The 24,185-nt window shown below is 37.5% G+C and overlaps 1 protein-coding gene across 1 annotated transcript in view; it reads left to right on the plus strand.

Moving 5' to 3' along the window:
- LOC122399687 (nuclear pore complex protein Nup88) overlaps nucleotides 1-24,185 on the plus strand; it is a 144,320-nt gene that overhangs the window by 94,502 nt on the left and 25,633 nt on the right. The window contains exon 2 of the mRNA XM_043400564.1: nucleotides 14,331-14,500. Within this exon, the coding sequence (XP_043256499.1) occupies nucleotides 14,331-14,500 (170 nt within the window). The remainder of the gene's footprint in view (nucleotides 1-14,330; nucleotides 14,501-24,185) is intronic.

Below are 24,185 nucleotides of genomic sequence, written 5' to 3' on the forward strand. Positions count from 1 at the left end.
ACGAAGAGAAAAGGAAGAAGCGAACGAATGGAATACGATAGAACGACCGTAATGGATATTGCGCTTGTGTATATCCGATTCGTGTCTCACGCGCGCGGAATGACGGGAATACGCAATAAGTTAATCGTGTTAACGGCTCTCTTGATTAAACGAACGATCAGGCTGATGGTGACTGTCGTACGGGGCGCGCAGGGACTATGGGTGCGGCATGGTAGGACATTAATACAAAACTCGATTGTCATTCATCGCTTGACCCCATACTCCTGATTACGTCGATTCATTAACAATAGCCACCGGCGTCGTCCACCCCAGCAACGAATTGTTGTTTCACCGTTGCACCGGAAAGCTTATTAGTTACCATCATTGTCCTATCAGAGACGCCGAATTAATAGTATATCAGTTTATTTGCATATTCATGTTTCTTATCTGTACCGTGCACCTCCCAATCAATGCGGTTGTTACTAATTGTAAATAACAGTACGACAACTCTTAAACTCGCAAGGACACATCCTGAAATTACGGGACTGGATTTCAAAAACGAAAAAAAGATTATTTCTATTATTACTATTATTATAACTTCTGATAATTTATATCTCTTTCATAATTTTGGAAAACTTTTCTTAAAACGTAACAAAATTTGTTAGAAGTGCAGTTGATGAGAATTTAGGAGGAGGGGTCTATTCTAGTGTAGTCAGTCCAAAAAATCAATTTTGTTTTATTCCATTTTCTTATAGTTTGGGGGTTGAAATATGTGTTTGCAAAGTATGTATCAAGGTAATATTCATAAAATTCTCGGAGATGTAAAGGTTTGGATTACACGATGAGACGATCAATCCGCGCACACACAAACGAAAAACTATAAATGTGTTTTATTCAAAATGATATTTTTTAAAGAGGATGATCATTTTTCTTAGAAACTACTGAACAAATCAACTTTCAGTTGCACGCACATTATTTATATTTCAGGTGATCCTCTGAGCCTCCAAATTCATATTATTTAAAAGACTACCATTTTTTTGAACAGAAAAGTAAAAATTTAATAGAAGAGGTCAGAGTATTTTCTTTGAGGCGGTGTCATTTTATCAATTGCTTATTTATATTATTCATCGTGGTTCGGACGATAACCATATTCCCAATTTAACCAATAATTAAAACGTTAATTAATATTGTTTACGCTAAAATACTATAGCTACAGTAGACTAGGCAAAGGTAGCACATCTTATACTTTTCCGTTTTTGATGTTATAAACTGAAGAAAGTAAATATTTTAATATATCAACATCATTGAGCATACAAGTACGTGTAATGTACGTGAATATAATTCATAATATTTACTTCGACGGAATTCTAGGAGATGAATGCGTGGCCGGCCACCTTACGGCGGCCGGTATAAGAAAATCTAACCTAAACCTAATCCATTATATTAATTACTAGGTAGAATAGTTAGGTATGGGATAGGTCTGGGTCAAATTTTTCTATGCTGGCTACTCAAATCGAGTTTTTAAGCATATCCGTGATACGCACCCATTGCCGGTCGCCTCGATGTACCTATCGAAACAATAAACAATTGGCGATTCAACACTTACGCACACGCTGCCACAGTCACGTACGTATGGACAGAACTCATTGTAATAGCAGCGATATTTTGAAGAAAAATCTCGGAAACTAAGGCCAAGCGGCGGTTATATGTATGTATAGAGAAAAAATCTTCATAACAGTGAGCTTCACAACATATTTCAAGGTCATTGAAATTGGTGAGGAATCGCTAAAGTAAATAATTACCAGATTTTTTACTGGCTGTGATGAAATTATGGATATTGAACAAAATATGAGCCGTTTATTTTGAAAGTGGCCTAAGTCCATTTATCTTCAAATCGAGATATTTAAAGGTTTGCGTTTCAATGAATTTAAAAATATACGTATAGGATACTAATGAGTCATACTGCTTAAGTGTATCTAAGGGTGTTAAATTTATAGTTCCTATTAAAATAGTGGCAATTATTAAGTGAATAATATGCGTTTTCTTATCAAGAATGGAGTTAGGCCACTTTCAAAATTAACAACCAGATTCATTATAAAATTTTAAGGTGCCCAAGTCCATTCAACATAATTTAAGATCCTTCAAATTGAAAAAAAACAATACTGAATTTATTTTACATATCTTTAAAACACTTTGGAAACATAATTTATGCCATTCAAAACATTTTTTAACTACATAACGTACAAAATTACAAACATAAATTTATTACAAAACAATTTACTACTCATCTACATTTTGTGCGTGTGAAAGGGATTTGAAGAAATCATGATGTTCCGGTGGTATATATCGTAATAGGTCAGTTATGCCCTTGAATTTTGCTGTTGTAATTTGTTTGATATTTTTATACAGTGGTGTCAATACAATATTTTCAAACTTTCTTGGTCTACCCCGACGTGGTAATAAATTCAGGACTATAAAATTTTCATTCTCATTCATTGATGTCTTATAGAAAATTTTATACGGTTCATTTCTGACAAAACGCATCCAACATATTTTTAACCAGTTTATTGATTCTCCATCAGAATTCTTTACCCTTTTAAAAATTGCGTCTTCGAATAATTTTGTTGATACAAAATTTTCTTGTCTCGTTTCATTTACAATAAAATTATTACCTTTCCGACACTTTTTAATAATCTTGTAATAATCTCGGGGAACGAACAGTAAATTATTTTTTTTTAATGACATTTCTACCACGCGAAAATCTCTATCATTTGGTAAAAACGAATGTCCTGATATTAAAAATTTGTGATCTATGATTTCCACATTATTTTCCAAAGTTTGGACAATTTTTAACCACATTAAAGCTACTTTAATGTTTCTATTTTGCCCGGCGCGCATGTCACTGTAAGCTATAATGTGTCTTTCACTTCTTAAATCTTTAACATGTTTTAGGATGCATGAAACAATTTCTTGAGCACCTCTGGATGCAATAGTTTCATCCCGAACGTACATGTAAACATTAAATATCTTGATTTAAGTATAAATGGAGTCAGGCCACTTTCAAACTACAAGGTTCAATTATTGAACTAACTCTGAAAACTTATGTGTCAAGAATTATCGTATTTGCTCGGAATATAAGCAACCTGAAATGCTTTACTGATAAATATCATGAAGTTGTACATGTAACCATGGTAACCGGAGAAAATTGAAAAACGGAGTTAGGCCACTTTCAAAATAAACGGCTCATATTCCAAATACAAGAAATCATATATGCATCGACCCATCATTTAAACTCTCGGGTAACATGAAACAGCATACTCTTGAACCAATAATAGGCAAAGGCAAAACGAAATTCCCAGCAAAAAAATGTAAAGTCTGCTTGTCCAGTGGAAAAAGGAGCGAAAATAGATATATGTAGTTGCAAATTGTGCCAAACACCATTGCAACAAAAAAGAATGCTGTACCAGATATCATACTCTAAAGTATTACTCAGGCATGTAAAATAAATAATAGTTGAAATGTAAAAAAGTCTACATAATAAATAGATGTATAAAAAATATATAGTAATATTTAATAATACCTTATGTGAATATAATACCAAATGCAAATTAAAAAAGTGCATATATGCATCGTATAAAGTGTTTCTGGAGTTCCAAAAATGTGCGGGCCCTGGAAGCACGTTGAGCGAGCAGAGTGCGGTAGGCAATGTGATATATTAAGTCCCGTAGTGTATGTAGTTTATTTAGCCTAAATCGTTTAGAGTAAATGGACCAACCATCGGCACAATTGCGGTTGATTCGTTATAAAAATTGCCTAGATTACTGTCGCTACAGCAAAACAACAGTATGTATGTGACAGATACTTGGGCCAAAAATAATTTACCGGATACGAGGATTAAAATTAGATCTAGATCAAAGCAGATCCAGGCAACAAAACGAATGATGGTTAAATCGCACCTTGTCGACGGAAACGTGCCAAAATTTCCGCGAAAGAGAGAGTAAGGATTAGTCGAAAGCGGGACAATAAAAGGTGTCGGAGGACGACGCAATGGATAGGGTGGGAACCAGGGAAGTATGAGGAGTAAAAGGAGGGGCGAGGGTACGGGATTCCCGGGTACCGATGCCGACAGCAGCGGCAGTGCCGTGCGAGGCTGTAATGCGTTATTAATGAACACCAAGAATTTCATTAAAGATTGTTTGTATATCAAACTGTCCACTAAATTATGCCCTATAACCCCCGTGGCACCTTCCCGTGCCTGGAAACTATTGGCTGCGGACACGGTAGGCACCGCCTTTTACATTTACTAACTGTACATAATTCTTAGACCGCGCAAACGTCGAATTTCACGTTCGCGTTTCGATGAAAAATCCTTTAAAATTGATGACAGGAATCGCGCTGGAACGATAATATTATCGTTTAGGTATCGAACGGAGAACCCATCGGTCGAACCAGTCGCTCGACGAAGTCAATTATTTCGCGACCTTTGAAACATACATTATTAGAAGGAACGATATAGGTAAGTACAACATGGTGCGCACGACGAGATGAAGAAGGACACATGCAGAGGAAGAGCGAACGGGTTGCAGAAGGGTACAAGCAGAACTCGAGGGAAAGAGACGGAACGAACAGCCATGACGCGTTGAATGAACAGCCAGGGGGAAAGAGAGGAAGAGGCTAGGTAGACTACGGTGGGTGGGGAGATACAGTTAATCGTTGGGAAGCTATTAACTTCGGACTGGAATGCCCCATAGCGCCTCATTTCGTTCAATGCAAATTTACGCCCGACGTCGACCACCTAACGGGCCTCTCTACCTCTTTCTCACTGAAAACGACGCGTATATACCGGGTGTATCCTGCTGTCCTTCACCAATGTCGACTTTCATTCAGGACGCACCGTCGCACGATGGACCATTTGTCTCAACAAGCTATCCAAACGTTTATTTCGAAAAATTTACGCAAATTGACGAAGGAGGGTGTTTAAAACATGGCCATTTTTTAAAGAATATTTTTCAACAAAGAAAAACTATCCTTATCATTTTCCCGGAAGATGATCAGAAAGCTGTTAATCCTTCCCTAATCGCAGGCGTGAGAAGCGGTCACCCAGCCCCTATACAGGGTTAGGCACAAATTAGTCTCCACGATTTTTCAGCCCCTTTTGATGGTATGACACAAAAATGTTTCCTATCGAAGTTAATCAGTATTTAACCGATAGGAAATTGCAATTGCTTAAATTTAAAAACAAATTGATTTACAATAAAAAATTTAAGTTACTGTTATATTTTTAAACGAAACTAGATATTTTTAACTTCATAGTCTTGTAAGCGACGTCGAGACAAATTCAACGACCTGTACACTATGATCTTCAGATGATATTGAAGGAAAAATTGCCATGAATCGATTGCCACAATATTTGAAACGATTCGGCGATACATAACATCAAGGCCTCGCATTTAGACGTAAACAAATGAAGGTAAACATTACGAATGCTTATCTATTCAACTTTAGAACTTAACACGCAAAATAAAATGAAAATTTATACTTAGTGTTAGGTCATTGAATTCATCTCAACATCGCCTACAATACTATGAAGTTAAAAATACCTAGTTTCATTTAAAGAAATAAAATTAAAACATTGATTAACTACGATAGGAAACATTTTTTCGTCAGACCATCGAAAGAGGCTGCAAATTTTCGAGGACTAATTTGTGACACACCCTGTATTTCTCTTGATAGTTCTAAACCGATTTGGATTAGTAACGCGTCGCCTTCAGTCTTTCCAGCAGTATAGAAAAATTCTATATTGGTTTTCGTAAGTAAACGTATTTAGTTTTCAAATATTTACGTAAAAGTCTCTCTAGATAATAGCGGCTTTTGCTATCGAAAAATCTACATTCTCAATCGAATCTATTTAAGAATAAAGGTAATTATTAAAGGTTATTAAAGGTAAGTATACCACACGAATTAAAAATTTATACCATGTGTTTTGACCACGAATGAATATTCAGGATAGTGAAATATCACGTGTAGTCATGCGTATATTGTACAGTCGCTCTATATTCCAAAACCTGACTTGTATTAATAATTTGACTTTAGAAGACTGAATGAATTTCAGTTATGCTAACGTGTTGCCTGGAAACAACTGCTCATCACCAAAAAAAAACCGCCATGTTAATAGCATATGTGCAAAAGGCCATTTAAATTGGACATCCCAGCAATGATCTAAGGTAATCTTTACCAATGAATCGAAGTTTAATTGTTTTGAGTCAGACGGTAAAACATACGCGAGGCGTGGCGAAAGTGGGGAATTTAAAAAGAATTAAAAGATGGTGATGGTTCGGTACTCGTGACAATTCATGACAGCGAAAGGAACGGACCTCATCCGTTGGATAACAGAAATCATAGAAGAATTCGTGTATTTAAATATTGTAAAAAATGTCTTGCGTTCATTCGCTCAGTAAAATGTGCCAGAAAACTGAATTTATATCTTCGATAATGATTAGAAACATTCGGCAAAGGTAATAGAAACATTTCTAAGTAGCAATAATATTAACGTTATGAAATGGTCAGCACAATCACCAATCCAATTCAGACGTTGTGGATTAATGAAAACTCTTAATCTCAAAAATAACGGTAAAGCCATGCCCGTATCATAAGCGTAATCGTTACGTTTAAGTAGTATAAGTAGTGAGAATAACTTTATTTTAAATTGAAGTGTGAACACAGTAATTTTTGTGTCATGATATGAATCGGTGGTATTTGAGAAAAGTTTTTGTCGAGTTATGTATGTACGTTCAAGATATTCCTATGAAAGGGGTGCGAGAGTGCGGGGGTGTCGCTGGGTTTCCGCGCTATACGAAGTTACTGTGCGTTTGGTAACTCTGGGGGTTTTCCCAGGTTTACACTCAGCCCCACAGTACCGTTAAAAAGTAACAATTAGGAACTGCTTCGCACGTTGGATACGTTCGCGTGCAGGCCTAGGGACCATTACAGTCAGAAAATAATTTTACATCCAAACAAAGGTTTATATGATTTATTTACTCTGAGTCTTCGCTACGCTGTTTATTATAAACAAAACGAACGTTTGTTTTTACGCTGCATATGCACAAATGTATTAGAAACTCTTTGAACAAACGATGGCTGTTTTTCAGAACAGTTCCTTCTACTTTAGAAATTTTTTCCAAGAATACCTTCAATTGTAATTAGAACTTGTTTTTAAACATGAGTAATGTTTTTTGTACGCTTATCGACCAAATTGTTGTTATAAATAAAGCACAATACAACAAATCTTGATTGTCCAACGTATACAGGGTGTTCCGTCCGGTCAGCTCGGGTTTTTCCGCTCGTTTATGGTGCCAGATGCGGAACCTTGACTTTGTCGAAAAAGTCTTCGAACATTCCGCATCTGGCAAATTTCATCGTAAAGCATTCAAGCGCTTTAGCTTTTCGAAAGTGCAAGGCCCGAGTTGACCGACGAAGGGCTACATTGTTCCGCGGGTGGCACGGTCCTCTACAACGACCGTCGCCAACTCATGGAACAATGCAGCCATAAAACGTCTGCAACGTACGTGTAGCCAGGCGTAATTCGGAGTCCCGTTTTTTCCTCGGCAAAATTAACGGGGCCTTCGACTTGGGGAGGAAACCTCGGTCACCCTCGTCCAGGGTGAGATGGGACTCTTCCTCCTCCACGATCGCGCGAGGGAGGAGTTTCCTGGCCAACGGGGCAGGAAAATCGATCCTCCTCCCCCAAGTCGATGGCCAATCGATAAACGGAAAAAGTCAACGCGAATCGGTTGACGAACCCCCAAAATCGCGTCTCGGAGGGGGTTCAAGCCGAGGAGGAAACGGGCTCCGGACACTTCGACACTCGTCGCTGAAATCTCAGAGTAAACGTTCCAAAATCTGCAGTTCCATCGTTTCGGGAACACTCGTCATTCGATCTTCGAAGAAATCGCAGCTTAGAAAGTTCAATCGTCTCGTGAACCATTCGTTGTTCGAAGATCATTTCGCGAAAACTCAGCTCAAGCGGCTCGTGAGCAACAACTCGTGATTCGACATCAAAGAGAACAGCCGGATTTCGATTCGAAACAATCCGGCAATTAAATAGTCGCTCAAGATTAATTTGGCGAGCGACGGCTAGGAACCCGCGTATCACGAAGGTTAAGAGGGCCTTACAACCCCTCAGAGTTTAAAAGAAAACTCACGCGACTACCTGACCAGTACCGCCGCGACACGGTACGAATCAAGGGTGTTCGACAACCTCTAGCAAAAAATTAATGGGAGATTCTAGAAGCCAAAATATGGCGAAAATCAAGAATACCAATTTGTTGTTTGAGGTTTTGTTAACAAATTATTAACGTTTAAATTTACGCCTGTAGAATGACAATCTGCGAACAAATGCGTGCGCGCAATGGATTGAGGCAGGTCAATCCTAGTGGTTCTCACTCACAAAACTTTAAGGCTATCGATACGTCGGTAAGTAGAGTTCCTCATGATGAGTGAGAACCACTTTTGCATGCACGTAGCTGTTCGCAGATTGCCGTTCTACAGACGGAACTTTAAATATTAATAACTTTTTAACGAAATCTCAATCAACAAATTGGTATTCTTGATTTTATCTTATTTTGGCCTCTAGAATCTACCATTCAAATTTTTCCCAGAGGTGGCCGAACATCCTGTATGTGATCGAATCACTGTCGGATTACAGAGAGTACCGAATTCCTAAAAATAACTGAAACTAAATGTATTATACGATCGGAAAAGTAACGCTTTTTCGTGTATACGATATGAATATACATAAAAGGTACATGAAAATTATTTTTAATACATATAAATGAATAGGCAATATTGGAAGTGAAAATGCGGAATTAAATATACACTGATTATCAACGTAATCAAAACGTGGTCAAAACTTCCCAAGGAACAAGTTTTTTTTCCGATGAAAGTAAACAACTTGCATTCTAACAAGAAGTTGAAACGATTTATATGTATTTAAGAAATTGAAATACGATTTATATTTACGATATAAATTCTTAAACGTTTTCAAAGTGTCAAATTATTTTTATAAATCGATTATAAGCACGGGAATATAGACAAATATTTTATATTAGTATATCCCACTACGTGTATTTTATGCATTAGTTATATACTATTTTTAACAAATTATTGATGTACACGCACTAAATAAGTGGACGGTGTACCTGGAATGTAAGATTTAGCGTGTTGCGTAGTATCTCATCTATTTGAAACAACCGAAGAATTCGTGAATTTGGAAATCATATCTAATTGAAATTCTTGGAGGATAATGGTCTAACAATAAGTAGTCAACGAAGAAGCTACTAGAAGTTATCCAATTTGGTTGTCTCTCGTAGACGATCAACGTCGTAATCGGTGACCCGCTTCGTAGTTGCAGAGCGAAACTTGGATCCTTCTAGCGTTACCCTCCTTTCCCTGATCGTCCTACCATGGCTGTTGGCTTATTAGTTTAGAACTTAGGCTTAATATAAAGTTGCGTGTGTCGCTTACGATGGAAGTCTGGCTACAAGACAGTAGGAATTTCTCTTCTCGAACGAATATACATTTACCTATGTGTAATTTGAATTTTATTGTTCCAATAATCGATAAAATATCTATTATATTATATCGTCGGCTGAATAAATTTTTCCTTCTTCTTGTTTATTTTGTTGCCGAACGTACAACTCAAAGTACGATACAAAGTTAATGAACGAAATCAGAGACAACGTGTCATAGACGAGTAAAATATTAGTCGCGAAGCTGTGCATCTTAACGCGGAAAATAACGCGTATGGAGAAGCTCACTGATAAATGGCTACGTAACGGGTGCTCAAGATACACATAGTTAACACCAGAATGCGGCAGGAGCTGACTAACGACGACTGATGCTCCCACTATATAATTTCAAAGCATACGCACGCGTACACGTGAAACTAAAGCTACACCAAGCTGTTAACACCTTAATATGGACAAATGTCGGATTATATCTCAGATGAGGTTTGCTTTGCATTATTCGACTAACGTCCTCGTTTATTATCTTTGCTTGGCCGACAGCGTAACGTTATTGCTACTCAGGATTGCTACATTTACCATTTTTGCCGAAATCCAAGGGTTTCTCGTTACAATGAACGACGAATACACATAATCCTGTCTATTAGAAATATCATTGTGCTATTGCAAAAGCAAGAGATATTATAATTGTTAATTAATCAGAATTTATTTGCACAATTAGTAAGGAAAGGAAAAGTAGTGGTTTAAAGGCAACATAAAGCATTTGAAAAAGCCACATAAGATGTGAAATTTCTAAATTATTTACTTTGAACCATTGTAAATCATTACTGTCTACCGTTCTATCTATCATCGCCTCTTGTACAGCCGTTTTTCCTAGCTCAATCCTGGCGCGGATTACCGAGCAATCTCGTCTCGTAACGGTAGCTTACATTAAAGATGAAAGGTAACGGGACAACGAATCCCCCAGCAAGAAGAGCGAAAACAAAGAATAGGGAATAAATGTGTACGAAGGATTTTAAGAAACCGTGACAAGATTCAAGACGTCCACCTGACTGACATTTAGCAAAAGCGTCGTGGAACGGTGGAGTTAATGGTGCCGAGTCGGTAACGAGAACGACAGAGAGACCGGCGAAAAAAGGAGGAAGGGGACAGAAAAAAGAGGGTCACGGAATGGATGTGTTCACATTATACCCTCTGTTCTTTTAATTTCTTCAAAGGGCCTCTCTCCGCGACACCTTCTCCTTCTTCCAACCTCGACTCCCGGATTAATAAGGCGTCGACGATGTGATGTCTTTTTTCTTTCTTCCCTAGACAGGACAGCAGACAGCTACCAAAGTGAATGAGAACTCTCGGTTAGAGGATAACAGAGGGAAAGAACACTCTTACTGGTACTTAACAGTGGGATGAGATGAGTTGCCGTTAATAAATGTGTTTCTAACTGCGAGAGAGGGCGAGAAAGAAGAAGAAAGAGAAATTGGCCACTCTCTTGGCCACGTTGCATGCCACCAAGGACTCTGGAGAATAAGTCTTAACGAGAAGAAAACTTTTAAACGCTCTAGAGCTTCCTCTTCCTCGATGCGAGGATGTGCTTAGCTTCGCACTTTTCATCTGCAAATCAAATACGACACTGATGGTAGCGATTGGATTGAAAATCTATTTCATTGGTCAGGACTTGATTTAGGGTGCGTCTACTGGTCAGAACATCCGAGCTATCCGAAAGGTTTCTCTCAATTATCTCGTGCACAGGACACTCGTTTATTTTGATAGGAAATATCGATTAAAATATTAAGTGCTATCGAATCTTTTTCGTAATTGCATATCTAAAGTGTACGTTAGTAGTAATTGTTATTGTGAAATTGTGTTTTCAATAGCAGTGAAAATAATGGACACGATATGTATTATAATTTGTCAATAAATAATCAAGAACTGCTTACAAGTCCTACATTTTGTCAGTTTAAAATATTAGCAGATAATTACTTTTAATCACAAGGATCGACACAATTGATTTCTGTCAAAATCGGGAATACAAAAATCGGTATAAAAATTGAAAATTGCTTCGAAAAGTTGAATTTTCTAGAAAAATAATTCAAAATCAAATATCTTTACGTAGCCTTAGCCTATCAATATAGTTATGAACAACAATTATTAACTTTCATCGTTTTGGAATATTTTCAACGTCGCTATCTTTCAGCGCTTTTACAATCAACCACGATTATTTGATTCATACTATCGCAAAGCATCGGGAAACGAAGGAAAATATTTGATAGCGTAGGCCCTTCTCCGTCGCCTTTGCAGAAACTACCCTCCGGGTAAAAAAATAATTGCCCCTTGATACGCGTCGATACCCTACCTGCGGGGATGCTAGCGCGTAATGATGTTCGCATTCGCGAACTTAGTTCGAAATTAAATATCGAGGTAAAAGAGGGTGGCAAGGACCGTGGCATGGGGATGTTAAATAGGAATCCCAACAGAGAAGGGGCCGACCGGGGAAAGGAGGCTCGCCGTGCACCTGCCTTTTTCCCGGACCACCGTGATAAAAATCAAACTGGAAACCAAACGAGGAACAGGATCATATTATAAAGTTTATCAATCGATAGACAATGCTCGCCGAGCGTAAAAGAGGGAATAGAATGTTACAATTACAATTTTAGTCTGTAAAACAAATAAAGAAACTTTCCATTCTAAGTGGAATTTTTCCAAACTAAGAATGAAACTTTCCTACTTGTCGTTTAGTATTTTTCCAATTATTTTTGTCGATAGCAAGGCTCGCAACTACTTGTCGTATTTTTCTGTATTCGAGCATTTCGAGTTCATCGCTTTGGTGATTTACGTATTCAAAGAATATCGTTCAAATAGTATTCAAATTGTTGGCGTATGCTGCCAACATGGTATATTCAAAGTAGACATTGTTTAGGCTTCTGTGAGTCGACCCGGCTTATGATACAGGACCGCGTTTCTGTAAAGTTGAGTCAAGGCCAACATGGGCACCGAATATTGTAGAGTTTTGTCAAGCACATACCATGTGTCATAAACTTGGTCGGCGAAGGCAGTCTCGAGTGGTTGTAACCCCAGCGGACTGTCGGATGGCCCACACGTGCTCGACTTCACATACCTGGGCCTCCCTTGTTTTGTTAATGATTTTTTGCACGCGGGCCCAGGGACCGACGCATACGGTAGGAAGCCCCCGAAGTTGCCAAATGTTGCACCCTCCACCTTGGACGCCATGCTACGTTGGCATCGTTGCACCCCCGCCACGAAAACTCTTGGTGGAAGGGGGTGCACAAAGTCGACGTGTTTGGCAAACGACGACAATGCCGATCAGATCGTTTTTAGAAATCAAACAGAATCATTTTAGACTTGCTACAGATTGTTTTTAGATTCGTCTTAGAAACCACATAGATTCACTAGAGATTCGTTACAATATAGACTCGGGCTCGTACTTATACATTTTTGTTGAGTTTGAAATAAACATTAAAACCCAATTCGTCTGGTTTAGCCCCCTCAAAAGGGATGGTCCTTCGGGTAGTCTTAGTCGGCACACTTCGTGCAATTTTTACAATATCCGAACGAGCATGCCTCAACCACGGATTAAACAGACATTAAATTCATTATTTAAAAAAATGTATTTTAAGATCAGTCAAAAATGAAGCATTATATTGAAGCGTATGATTAAAGTGTAAATTAAAAAATTGGAAAAAAAGACCCTGTAAAAAATTTTTTGACCAAGATTCGAATCCACAACCACAGTATTATAAGGGAAGTACCTTCTTTTTTCAACAACGATTTATTAACAATAAATTTACAGTTTCACATGTCGAGACTTAACCTAGGTCAACCTTATACAGTCTTTTCTCATATGTGATATTTGAAAGTCCCTGCCTCTCTTTGTAGCTCTATCTTTCATTTTGGAACAATATAGACGTAGTAACTATTTTTCTTTTACAGTTATCACAGTGTGATGTCTAAAAATATATGTTTTCTATTAAAGGGGTATCTTTGTTTACAGGAAAAGTGTATTAAAAACCTGTTTCAGTCATCCAGTCATTCTTTCAAATTTTCTATGCTAACTTATCTTACTAAGTTGTACTAACAGTTTGCTTATGTCTACTTATAGCTAGGCAATGTATACTTAAGGCAAGTACCATATCAACTTTCGCTTCCGACACGTACAGTCATAAAAATTGATGATAACTTTAACATTACATATCTCAAAAGTTATAAGTCGTCTGCCTCCAAAACCGAATATCATTACTTTTTGTTTTTCGAGCTCTACCACTGAGCGAAAAATCAAAATGTCAGCGTCATTCGGGACCTCGCCTTGTTTAAAATAACGTGTTTCGGACACATCACAGCGATGGTGACATTGACCAAAGTCAGTGATTAGCTATCAAGGTAGCTTATTTGATCCGCAATGCAAATTCGTGTATATATCGACGGAAGAGAAAACGATTTTTGCGCGCGCATAAAATTTAACTGGCATCAACAGAAGAGAGAACTTCAAAATGAAAATTTTTAGTCAAAATTTTTAACTATTAAAAGCGAGAATACTGACAAGGATCTACAACAGTATTATAACTTCAAACTTTTTAACAGTCTATAGACTTTTCGACCTTACTTTCGAGTCCTCTTTGGGAAATATATATATTCTGAATAACATGTAGAAACAGTACAAACATTAATAATCTCAAATAACAGAAATATTTATACAATTAATTTTGTACAAGTACAAAAATTCTAGAAACGTTCGCTATACGTTTTTCATACTTAGATACCCTATAAATTATTTTTACTTAATACGCTGATTATTATTTTCTTTCGTTGTTATTTCAGAAACTTCGTCTTACCGATCCCCCAATCTTCGAAATCAAAAATCTATTAATCAACGAAACTGGAACGCAACTTGCACTATGGGGTAGCCTAGGTATAGTACTTGTGAAGCTTCCTAAGCGATGGGGCAAGGAGGGGATGTTCCAAGGCGGCAAAGAGGAAATAACTTGTATGTAAGTAACATTTAAACTTGGATCCTACCATTGTTCTCCACTAATTGACGTAGAAAATGGGAAACATTTATCACATTTGCGAACGATTTAAAAATCCCAGCATGAAGCACGCGAAATCAATTTCGGGAAATAAAGAGGGAAGTTTACAAGCCAAGGAATCTGGTTCCTAAAAAGCGAGATAAGGTAGACCACGAATAATAAATCGCACTATCTGGCTTCCTGCACCTCCGTGGCTCCTGTGGGCGTCCTAATATCCTGTAATTAAGAGGGTGTTACGATGACGCCCGAACCCCTTTGGCCTCCCTCTTATGGAATTAAGGTGGCTTTACTCGGTTAGTTTTCAAAAGTTCCTGGGCCGGAAAGCACCGCTGAATACAAACCGCCTCATCAACGACACATGCCACCGAGAACTACCGCCTCGTGTAACATTACCCTTCACGCCTCTGTCACGACGTCTTCTCGTTCCTGCGTCTAATCTTTCGGGTGATTAGAACCTTGCGCAATTAGCCGCGCAATTGGACATTATGCTTGACATTTTTGAAGCTTTTCCAGCGTAATTGGCTCCAGAAATCGAAGCGACAGAAAGTCACGGACCGACTACTTTCGCATTTACTGCTACCATATTTCAGCTCGCTTTTCTTCGTTAGTATCTAAGAATTATGGCACAATTAAAAAATATTCTAGCCAGCCATGCTATTGTTATTTTGTTACATTACATCCTACATATCGTTTAAAAAAGTTTGGTCATGCCATGCGGCACGTAAGGTTCTAAATATTACCACTAAAGTGATAAATTAGGTGTCTACTGTAGTGGACAGATGCAGTTAACGAGTTAATTTGAATAACAATGAACGATACGAAACGATACTACTTAATTCACCGTGGTAAAAGGATATCCATTTGCTTTAAGTTGCCCTTCGCATTATAACTTCATAATAAACCGAGTCTAGAATAAATGCATTACCTTTCCTCCCTACTCCCCCCTAATTCATAATTCCAAAGTTTTTTGCCGGAAACGAACGAAACGTTTAGCTTGGCAAGTGCGAGGCCAGGCTGAACAAACTGGTCAAATTAAAAGCGGCAGTTTGTGCTAAAGTTTTTTCGTTATTTCACTTAAGCAATTTGAGCTTGTTTCCGACTAGTGCGCGGCTGGAATCGAGGGAATTTATAAGAACGCGCGTGCTCGCGTTAAATGCATGGGATAAAAAACCATGGAACAGTTTGTAAGAGAGTCGTAGCCATTAGGACGAATCTCTGGGATGTAATATCTTTTTCCTTCCTTCGGCTTAAATAAAACTAAGTGGAGTTTATGCATTATTGCCTACGAAATCTTTAGCGACGCGATAAATCTTTTCTAGAAAAGAATAAAATTTTTAAATCGTCCTCTGAACAAATCGCGATTAGGTCATGGAAATGATGATATATTGATGGACGCCATTAATTTACACGACTTTTATTTTATAATTCGATGATTCATTAGATTCAGATTGAACAACATAAAGAGATAAAAACGAACTAATCTTTCTTTTTTCGTTTCTTTAACTTTCCGCAAAAGAATGCAAAAAAGTTCAACGTTTAATTTTGCACCAGTGCATAAATCAAATAATAGAAATATGTAAAAATCTTACACTTAACGGTAATAACAGTAATACTAATTGTAAAATCGCCATATTTTTTATACGAAATATATTTCGTCGTTAAATAAAATAGGTAATAACTACAGTGATCAACACTTTTTAATCAAATTGAAGAGTTTCGTTGTTTAAAATATGTAGTTCTTAAATAATGGCTAAATATTTGATGAAATCAAATAGCCGTCTTTGACAAAAAAAATTTTCGAAATCTATCCAACTTTTTTCTAAGCCCGTCACGCTATTTTAACCATTTAATGTTAATTGATATTTGTTTTCGCGGACGGTATACCCACATAGAGATATCCTAGCATGATTTAAGCGATCTTGCAGAAATCCTGCGAAAGTAACTTCGATACAATACCCAGCATCCTCATCGGCCAACGGATCCCAAGCTACGAAACGTGGAAAAGCGAGCGGCCGAGCTTCGGATTAAGCAAATGGCGGCAATAATAGTGATTATTCGGATTATGATATCAGAGCGCGAAGTGGGTTCGCTTGGACTTACCAGCAGCCACTAACTGCTGCGCCACCAAATCCCGACTTCAAGACACCGGATTAAAACTATTACCACTTCACGGCACATCTACCCTTCGGCCTTCCGTACCAAAACCAGTCCTTTCCTCTTTCCTCTCTTCGCAAAAGACTTCTTCGACGCACGGAAACATGGTTATTTTAAATACAATACGATAAAAATGGAAGATTTCGTCAGTTTCTTCCTACTTCTCGCGCGAACCAGGCCTCTCTCAAAATATACTTCCTTTTAGCGATTATCGCAATTTCATGATCTACATATCGTATCATATATATTTCTAAATTACCTACATTCATTTAGATCCATGTAATATCAATGTTAACAACGTATTAGTACTGTTCGCGTAAGTATTTTACAATACTATGCCTTCATCTTACTATAGCCCTTGCAGTCCAATTAACTAGACAGTGTACACGTGAACTTTTGAAACGTAAGTGCTCAGGAACCCCCAGCAAAAAGTAACATTTATCGATTACAATATATCAAAATCTGTGTGTCGTATATTTCTACGTTCAAGTTGAACCAATATACCTTATTTAAAAAACATAAATAAATTCTTGCTAATTTTGTAATGGCAGTGTTTAGTCTTAAATGGAGGTTTAAAACAACGGTAAGTCCTGTCGACCTTTACTATAATGGTTTGCTGCTCCTTGTTACAAACATCTCAGCGGATAATCGTTATAGGAAGAAGGCGCAATTTGAAACGTGCACCGTGGACCGGAGTAGGTAAGTCGTGGCTTGGCGTCGCGAATTGTGATATTAATTCGGCAACAAACTACGAAACCACTGTTATTTCGTGTGCCACCGGAAGATCGTCGCCTCGTGGTTGGCTCTCGCGGCTAATTATTGTTTTAAGGATTACCGTTATGTGTTTATTATGCGGTCTACGAGATCCTTTCCTACCTTAATATTCGGTAGATTTCTACTTCGGTCTCTCTACGTGGCGTACCACCAGAGAGATCTGCACCCCGTTTTCCGCCTCCTTTCCTCATCCCTCAAGTCGCAAGCCAGCCTACGTTTATGAATAATTTTCACCTTTCGTGCTACCTACCCTCACCATCCAACCACTCCATTTCCAACAAACGTTCCTCCGAATCGTCCCTGGAGTATTCACCTCGTGGACCCCTAATGCCGTCCCCGTTCTTCCATGATCCCGCTTTCTGATCCTTGCCACTCGTTGAGACATTCTTACAAGAGAAAAAGGTATTGACAGCATTCGAGTGCTAAGGAACTTCGAACTACAAGGACAAGTAAATAAGTAAAGAAACCATTTTTTATTTTTCGCACGATTAAACTACAACACTGTCTAGACCTCAATGAAAGGTATAGTAACCTATTATTTCACGCCAAATCGATCACTTCTGTACTCGCTGACAAGAATTTCTTTTAAATTGAAATGTGTCGTAATCCATATGATACAGGAGGGGGTCATCATTTCGGTGGTTTCGAAATTGTTTAAAAAATACGAATCGTCAAAGCTGTTAGTTTTCACCGATTATGTATTACGAAAATTACCATAAAAGAATCTTTATCTTCGCATCCGTTCAAAATACGACTTTTTCATTTCTTTTAATTTTAATCGTAAATGATTATCCTTTTTAGTTAATGTTTTCCTTTTATTCATAAAGTTACTTTTGCAATATAAAAATATTCAAAATATTTTTGTTTGGCAACTTTAACCCCCGAGTTGTCTTAAAAAATTCGAAAAAAATCTCCATATTTTGTGTACCTTAGACGACTGAATATTGGGAAATCAGTCGAGGAGTGTATAGCAACGGAGCATATACTATATAGTGTAGATATGTATATAATAGTAACTCTCGCAAGCGCTCGACCGACCCCCAACGGCCGAATTTACCTTCCCCACCTTCCCCAGAAGTCTTTGTCTTCTAAATTCTTATATCACAAAATATATTATAAAGTAACGTAGATTTTAACACTATCCATAACTTTTACTAAATTTACCAATTTATCGTTGAAAATGATCCCAGAAATTTATTGCAATTTTCGGTGCATTTTCTTAAACATGTGCCATTTACCGAAAGTTTGTGTTTTTAATTTGTTTATTGCAAGTTATGTGCAGTATTATAGTATCTTCCAAACTGCTAAACAATCTTTTTACAATATTAACAATTGGTCTCAATTTTTCATGTTAAATGTTTATCAACTTTGAATTGAGTTTAAAAAAAAATACCAAAAAATACCTTGATGGTTTATTGTATATTAATTTAGGGCACATTAAACTTTAATTTAACGGTAATTTTATCTGCCCGAATTTGCCCGAAACAGAGAAAATGATCAAAATCATTATTGCAATTACTGATACCGGCTCCAAATCAGAATCGGAATTAATCTAATAAAAAATGTTCTTTTATTTATTTACAAGATAAGAAATTGTTTCTGTATCTATTTTATATTTTAATTAAAAAGAAATAAAGGAAAAACATTACACAGATGCAAAGTCATGATTTTCTTCCCGAACACCCACATACTCGAAATGATCGTTACGATATTCAGGCACTTTCTCTAAACCAATCAAAAAACTTTTCGTACAAAAGTTACACAGCAATCACTTAGCAAGAAATTGCAATAGTAGAAATTAACAAAAAATCAAGGTCGCTTCAATTTTTTTTACAAAATGTATAATTTTTGTGCATCAATTGATGCATCTTTGTATTCTCTTTAAAAAAGTGCAAGAAGTCGTAGGTCGAAAATTGACTAGTTTAGAAGCTATGATTTTTGTTTCGAATTCCCATTCACGCGACACATTGTGCGTCGGCCAAGAGGGCGAGGACTCTTCTTTCACCTACAAAATCGGGAACCAAGCTCCATCCTCTTGAAGAAAAATGCGACCAATCGCGATTTGGGGTGTCCCAGAAATGAGAACAAGTAGTAGAAAGAGTAGGAGATTATGTTTGTTCGTAATATTCAATGGTAAGTCCAAAATATTCGTTTGTTTCTCGGCGTAAAAAGCGGCACGAACTTTTCGGATGACCAATACATTTTTTACAATATTTGAATACACGAATCTGTCCATGATTTCTGTTATCCGATGAATGAGATCCGTTTCTTTCGTTGTCATGGATCCCCACACGAGTACCGAACCATCACCACCTTTTACGGTTGGCTTGATGGAATTTTTTTTAAATTCGTCACTTTCACCACGCCTCACGTATGTTTTACCGTCTGATTCAAAACGATTAAACTTCGATTCATCGGCAAAGATTACCTTAGACCATTGCTGGGATGTCCAACTTAAATGATCTTTAGCAAATATGATCTTAGTATGAAGGTTTTTTTTAACGATGAGCAGTTTTTTTTCTGGCAACACATTCCTTTACTCTAAGTAAAGTAAACTTATTAAGTGTTCTTAACCCCTTGACGTACGATTTAATTTCTAATACTTCGTCGAACGTATGCTATTTAATTTTATTTACATTTGTTCGTACAAGAAATGGCCACGAAAAAGAATAGATTTGTTTCTTGAATATCTCGTAAATGTAAAAATGTGTTGATTTTAATATATAAGACTCGATGACCAGTAGCTTCATGATTGTGAAGCTTGACATCAATAACTTGTAACGAGTCAGACTCGTCATTGTACGGCAAGGGGTTAAGTACATGTCTGCCACTGTAGCTTGCAAAGCCAATACTGTTATCATTCCTTGAATATATTATCAATCACAAAAAATGCCAATTTGTTTCTTTTTTTACAATAGCTTAATGTACATACGTATAATAGATGTTACGACAGGACTAGATTGATTTTCACGTCGTCATTGCCGTCGTAATTAAAACGATGCTGCGATACGAAGGCATTCGAATCAACTCTTAAGAATTTTCAACGAGATCTCTAGAGATCCGGAAGCACGTGCCGTACGTGTTACGGAATATTTCACTGGCGGGCGCGAGCCTGCGACTCACCCCTTGGTCGTGAAGGGCTGTTGCAGGCACTCTCCTATCTGTCCCGGTGCGGGCTCAGGCCGGAGTGAAAGGGGATAGGATGCGTTTATTTAAAAAATGATTTAACCTAATGGTTTTACATATGTAATCCCGATATAAACCCGAGGCTAATCTCGGGGAACCACACGCGGCTCACTCGTACATTCGGTCCACTAATCCACGTACGCGCCGGCACCCACGTGTCCCCGCACAATTACCGCATCGCCATCCTCCTCCTGGCCGGTCCACATACACTCGGCTTGACCTGTTCTAACCCCACGCCCACCCTGTCCCCTCTCCCTCTTTTTTTCAACTTTTTTTCGATGAGCAAGCACTAACGAAAATCACCAGTTTCCCAGCATCCCGTGGCTCCGAGGGTGCACGGTAAGAGGGGTGTGTTTGTGGAGGCCGAGCATAGGGTGCGTTGTGCTCGAGCGCGCGCTGGATGATTTAGATGGTCCCCGATGATATCCGCACCTTTTGAAAAATGTCGCCACGCCGAGGAAAAAAAAACATAGAAGCCGCGGCTAACTGGTTGGTACGCGAGCCCCGCTTTATCAGCCTCTGGCGAAACTTTATTGCTGCCCGAATGATATTTCTCGTCGAATCAGCGTTAACAAAAGAGCCACGGTATGAGGGATTGTTGAGTGAAATTAGAGAATCGGTGTTAAGTGCGATTAAGTAATTGCAATTAATGGGATCTTCTGCTCTAAAACGCTAAAATATAGCCGTGCCTTTGTGAAGTTTTTACTCAAACGCTATTGATGACAGCATTTTACAAACTTTACATACTTGTTTAACGTCTCTACTCCACGGTTTTTTGTTGTTCTTTCGATATTATTTTAAAATACTAACTTTATACAAAGATCGTAAGTAACAAGTACATACAAAGAATCTGTTTTTATTTGTACATAATCGGTAAAAATAATTACAATTAATTATTAAGTACGTGCATATTGATTTTTATAAAAATTTAACTACACGTACGCCGCGCAGCACAGGATGTGTTTTTTTAAGTACCGTTTTATTTTCTCAACATTTGTTTTTCGTGTTCCTTATGGCGAAGTTATACTACTTAGTGTTATTTTTCTTGGTTATACAGGGTGTTCAGTAACTGGTGGTACAAGCGAAAAGGGGATGATTCTACATAAATAAATAAGTCTAAAATATAAAATAACAATTTTTCATGTGAGGCTTTGTTTTGGAGAAAATCAGCTTTGAATTTTTGCCGGGTACGCGTGCACTTGATCATGTCTTGTTATAACGGATCCGCTGTAGATCATTGTCTCGATCGAAGTTTATGTTGATAAACACTTCCAGTGTTACGGAATTGTTGACGCATTTTTAGGCAATTAAGAATTTTCGCGACCAAAACTGTCCCCATAAAACTCGCAATTAAAAGAAAAGATTATTGTAGCCTTTCATACATTAAAACAACAGAATACGTTAGAAAACGTTCATAGAAAAATTAGAAGAGCAGAATTGTGTATTCGGCAGAATGGGCAACATTTTCAACAATTTCTGTAATAATAAACTTTATGATTACTCCACCATCCTATTTCATTACGTGTTTCTAATTTTCCGTTACGATAAAAACAAACTTAAACTGCAACAATACCCATCGAGACAATCATCTATAGCGAGACATGGTTAAGTGCACGCATACCCGGCGAAAATTCAAAGTCGATTTTCTCGAAAACAAAGCCTCACATGAAAAATTGTTATTTTATATTTTAGACTTACTTTTTTATGTGGAATCTCCCCCTTTTCGCGTGTACCACCAGTTACCGAACACCCTGTATTTTAACAGTGCTCTTTACGACGCTCAATGTACCTTGACCGTTTAGCTTATAATCACTTAATTTAAAGATCACATACAAGTTAGCTACTTACTGACCGCTCCGTACCGAGGAGTTGTGATTCAGAATTACCAGCCATCTGTATCACGAATCATCGAGGAAAGATAATTTCTTCTTAAGTGACACTATTCCGACGGATTACGAAGCTTGAACAGAGAGAGACGATCCAGTTCTGATGTTCCCTAGCACTTTTGTATGCAACATCGAGGTTGTATGCGCGAGGGTCAGCTTCTAAGATCGGAAGCGTGATTAATGCGAGGGTCGAGTGTCTTTCCCGGTCCTTTTTGCTGGCCCTTTATCTTTTCTTGTTACACGTTGGACACGGAAAACAACATTCCACGCGCGTAAACGAATCCCAAGTTGAAGCACAAAGACGAACTTGATGCAGGTTGTGCGTAAGAAAACCGCGTACTTCTGCAGAAAATCTCACAACGCCGCTGGGCAACTGCACCCGGCTCCCTTGTCCAAAGAATTCCAAACGAGACGCCCGAGGAAAACTTAACCCTCTGTTCCGTGCATTTTATGCTAATTTTCTAAACTTGTCAAAAGAAATTATTTCTTGATTACACTTATGCATCCATGATATAGTTTTTAATTAAACGTCTCCGAGTAAACAAATAACAAAATATTTTTCTATATTATTTGCAATTAAATCACAATCGTATGTTCTTATAATCAAGAACTATAACTTGTATATAATTTACTTGTGTAGTATTTGTAATTTTTAACGTTTCTCCATAAATTGAACATTTTGGATGTTTAAAGAAGCCAGACAGTCAAAAAATCAGTATTTTGAAAATAATACTATTCAGAAATTAGTTACCAATGTTTCATGACCTTTCAGTGAAAAATAAGGATTTGGGAGTTGAAAAGGTCGAGCGTATCTAGGTGTCGGAGGTATCGGAACAGGTAGTCGAGCGACTTTAGTGCGAACATTGCTGTTAGGAAATTCCTACTTACCCTAAAACCTTTATATACAGTGAGTGTAAAAAGCATTCGTACACTAGTTAATTTGAACAAAAACTTTGCAGAACTTTGTTTATTACAAAAGCATGTTAACAAAAACATACATACATATTCTTAGAAATCTCTGGAACAAATGTCATTAACAACAAATTATTTATTTATATTTATTATGAAAATATTAACAAATTTCCAGAAATTGACCTAAAATATACGCGTAATAAGTATTCGTACACTTCTAATTTTACAACAAAAACTATAAATTTTAGTACATAAACGTAACAAAAATCAGTCTATTAACTATTTTAGTATCTAGTGGGATTTCCTTTAGATTGTATAATCGCTTTAAGCCTTTGCGGCATTGAATTTACTAAATTTTTGGTTATAGTACTAGAAATTTTGTTCCATTCCTCTAAAAGTGCATTTTTTAAATCTTGTTTCGAAGAAATGTGATGGTCTCGAATTTTTTCTTCAAGATGACTCCATAAGTGCTCTATCACATTTACGTCTGGAGACTGCGGAGGGATTTTTAATTGCTGCGACACATTATATAGGATCCACTGACGTGTATTATAAGCATTATGCTTTGGATCATTATCTTGCAAAAATATATAATTGCCCTGTAACTGCATTTTATTTGCACTAACCTGAAGATGCTCTTTTAGAATATCGATGTACATTTTGTGATCCATGATACCATCGATAAAATGGAGGGATCCAACCCCGCTCGCACTCATAGAGCCCCAAACTGTGAC

The sequence above is a fragment of the Colletes gigas genome, unplaced genomic scaffold (genome assembly GCF_013123115.1).
Source record: "Colletes gigas isolate AHSC1104 unplaced genomic scaffold, ASM1312311v1 Colletes_gigas_Sc00002, whole genome shotgun sequence".
Lineage (NCBI taxonomy): Eukaryota > Metazoa > Arthropoda > Insecta > Hymenoptera > Colletidae > Colletes > Colletes gigas.